The 3585-nt window shown below is 32.8% G+C and overlaps 1 protein-coding gene across 1 annotated transcript in view; it reads right to left on the bottom strand.

The window, feature by feature from the left end:
• Positions 1–1906: 1906 nt before the first annotated feature.
• LOC107745336 (adhesion G protein-coupled receptor L4-like) overlaps positions 1907–3585 on the bottom strand; it is a 19474-nt gene continuing 17795 nt past the window's right edge. The window contains exons 14-16 of the mRNA XM_016559203.1: positions 2782–2873; positions 2350–2518; positions 1907–2236 (exon numbers count right to left, since the gene is read on the bottom strand). Coding sequence (XP_016414689.1) covers positions 2174–2236; positions 2350–2518; positions 2782–2873 — 324 coding nt within the window. The 3' untranslated portion in view covers positions 1907–2173. The remainder of the gene's footprint in view (positions 2237–2349; positions 2519–2781; positions 2874–3585) is intronic.

The raw sequence follows: 3585 nt of genomic DNA, 5'->3' as shown, positions 1-3585 counted from the left end.
AATAATTAGTGTGATTATGATAAGAAAAAAATTTTCTTTCAATATTGTTTTTTAAAGTTGTCAAGAATTTCGTGATACTAAACTTTTTATTAGTTGTCATAGCAAGTGATTTTAAAAGTAGGATGGCTCACTTTTTATAAGATGACTGAAAATTGTACTTGAATTCATAGTTTATTCTTAATTTTGGAAACCTAATTGTTTTATAATTACTACTACTACTATTATTTTTATTATTATTATTTATGTTGTTTCTAGAAGTAGTAATTTTGATAATAGTCAATAGAAAAAAAATATATAACCACATACACATTGTTTGCCCACAGAATAATTACACATTATTAAATAAAATGTGTCCCCGCACGAACCTCTACCTCCGCCTGCAGGACCTTAATTTCAGACTCAGTAAAGTTTTTTTTTTTTTTCCTTTGTGCTTGTCATTCTCAAGCATAGAAATTCGGATATTGGCGTGTGCTCTTTTATATAGTAATGATATTAATTAGGGGGTGTTTACAAGGCGGAGATCTGACACCAGTCAGCTGCGCACAATTTCAAGTTCACTTGCGATTTATAAATGTCACATCTGGAAGAGAGGCGTACACTGTAAAAAATGACAGTGAATTTAACGGTAAAAGACTGTAAAAATGCTACAGTAAAAACCTGTTAAATGGTTAACGGTAAATTCCCCTACTATATACGGTGAAAAACTGTATTGGGCATTACATGTATTGGACATTAATTTTACGGTAGTATACCATTTTTGGAAGTGAAAAAGACCGTATAATTTACAGTGAATAACCGTAAATTGACATTCCCAGAATTCCCTGCGTTACATTTCAAATTTGATGTTTTTTTTGTTGAAATAACTATGTTTCTTCTTAGTTTTTTCTTATCAGTTTTGTATATTAGGGTTGTGTGTTACACCTAATGTTGTTAAATTAATGTTTATTGCATTATTTCAGTTTCATGTGTGCTACTATGATGGTGTTTAGCGTTTGTGTGAATGACATGTGCACCTTCTATATATGTTATTATTTAAAAGCTGCTTGTGATGGGCTTTGGTTCATCATGTGACTTTCTCATCACCATCTGCATTTGGTGGTTATCAGTGTATTACAAAGGTACAAAACAGATTTCAGTACTTCAATAGGTTGGTATATTAACATTATATCAGTTAATGAAAATACGGTATTTAACTGTAAATTTAAGTTAAAACCGTAAAACCTAAAACGTTGCTACCGTATTTTTTACGGTAAAATTCCGGCAACCACAGCTGCCGTTTTTTTACCGTAAATCTTACGGAATTTTTTTTACAGTGTACGCAAGTGTTTTTGTGCGCACATTCGTTTTCTCTGAATCGCACTTATGCACTTTTGAGAAATTATCTTAGAACAAGTTTATATGCAACATTTTATAAATGAGGCCCCTGAAGTGTACGTAAGAAGCAGACTTGCTCCCTCAGTCAAAGGATCGAGGAAGAGTCGAGGATCTGTCCATATAAACTTACCGCATCCACTTAACAAAGTTTAATGCATTTCAAAATGGCAGCGGGGGATTCCCCTAAGAGGAAGTGCTTAGGGAAGTTCACGAGTGCGTGTCTAAAAGTGAACTGGAACGCAGCCCTAGACTCTGTTTCAAAGAAATTCCTGTCCCTAAAGATGGCGTTCTTGCTGGCTATCACTTCAACACAGTGTGGTGGCGCAGCTATTGGAGTAGTTGCACATGTGCACATGAACGTCATGTTCATGGCGTTCCCCATAGAGTCGTAAACTTCAGGTGCAGTGTCTCATTCAATTCTCAGGGAACCATTGTTGGATTCATAACCCAAGATGCTTCTGTTTTGTTAAATCAGTACTTGAGTCAACATGAACATATCAAAGACATAAAATGTTTTTATTAGTCCAGAATACAGTACATATAAAATCATCTTAGACAATCAGTCGTAAGATAGAAAAAAAAAATATTTTGCTATTGACTGTAAAACCTTTAGCTGCAGACTGCAATTGGTTATGAAACTTTTAGATCATAGCATGCAGTAACATTTTAGTTAATACATTTCTCTCAAAATAAATATATTGGAACTTTGTCACACACATTCCTAAGTACATCTTTATAGTGCATAGATTTAAAAGCATTTGCAGGCTGATGCTGTAGTTACTTTCTCTTTTGATAAAGTTCATCGCAGACACTCAAAACAACATGGAACATTCTTGAATAATCTGTAGTACTCCTCTTGAATCTGATGATAAAAGTGAAAACATTTGCAATTACAGGTGCAAAATGGTAAACAGCCAACTGAATAATAATTAATGAAATACACTGTACAAATGTATAGAAGAATGTGAACCTTACCCTTCTGGATAGAACGCAAAGGAATATGAAAATGAACATCCCCTGGAACACATTGGCGAATGTAAAGAGATACGCTGTGAGGGTAGTCTCATATAAGATGTGCATGACACCAAATGTCCAGGTAACTCCCAGAACAAACAGCAGAGCAATGGCTCCTCTTGCACAAGACCTGAGGAATAATTATTGAATTCTATTAAAAATAGTTTGTAATTATGAGTGTTTCAGGCTGCAGTGTGATTAGTAATTTTAGTATTTAGCTACCCTGACATGCCCTGAGAAAAAAAAAAAAAAATATATATATATATTTTACGCAGAACCTGCCTATTTGGAAATAAACACAATCAGATAACACAATAAACACAATCAGAACATTACAGAGGATTCGATGCAATTTTTTAACACTATATGAAAATGATGAATAACTTCCTTTACCTGATATTTTCATAGTGACTGATTTCAGGTATCTTTACTGCAGTGTGACGATAAACCTTAAAGATGATCACAGCAAATGCCAGCAGATTAACCTGGGAGGGAATAATTGGCTTTGATGTAATATTTGTCCAACAAAAAAGTACAATATGAACTATATGCAACAATTAATTTGATTAATTAAAGAGCATATAATGTTATTAATTCTTCTTCTTATACTTCTTCTTCTTTTTTTTTTTAAATCGACAGGTCTAATAAAATTACCTTTTAGATGTCAATGTTATAATAATAATAATAATAATAATAATAACCCAAAGTGCTACAGTAAAACTAAAACACAAAAAGAATAATATAAAAATACAAGAATTAATTAAAAACAACCTTAAATAAATGTGTCTTAATCAACTTTTTAAAGTGATCCAGGGTTGGTGCATTTCTGATATTAAAAGGAAGTGCATTCCATAATTTGGAGGCTTTGAATCACACCGTTAGCTAGCTAAGCTAAACATTCTTAAATTAAAATGCCTAAAGCTAAACTTCCCTTGTAATGACTTGCAATGAGAAGCGTTTCTAAACCTGTTGTCCAACAAAAGAGAACACTACAAAGTTTTTACTCCACAACTGCTTCCTTTTGTGATCGGATGTGGCTTCTTGTCACAGAATGAGGCAGAAAATATGTTCTATACTGTAAAAAGCATATGGTAAAAAGACTATGTCTATTTACAATGGATTATAAATATACTTAATTATGATGAAAATACCAAAGATAGCTTGAATAACACAGATAAACTATACATTGTTGCAGTC

The sequence above is a fragment of the Sinocyclocheilus rhinocerous genome, unplaced genomic scaffold (genome assembly GCF_001515625.1).
Source record: "Sinocyclocheilus rhinocerous isolate Xijiao unplaced genomic scaffold, SAMN03320098_v1.1 scaffold1730, whole genome shotgun sequence".
Classification (NCBI taxonomy): Eukaryota; Metazoa; Chordata; class Actinopteri; order Cypriniformes; family Cyprinidae; genus Sinocyclocheilus; species Sinocyclocheilus rhinocerous.
Note: the sequence above shows the minus strand (reverse complement) of the source record. Positions and strands in the feature narration are given on the sequence as shown.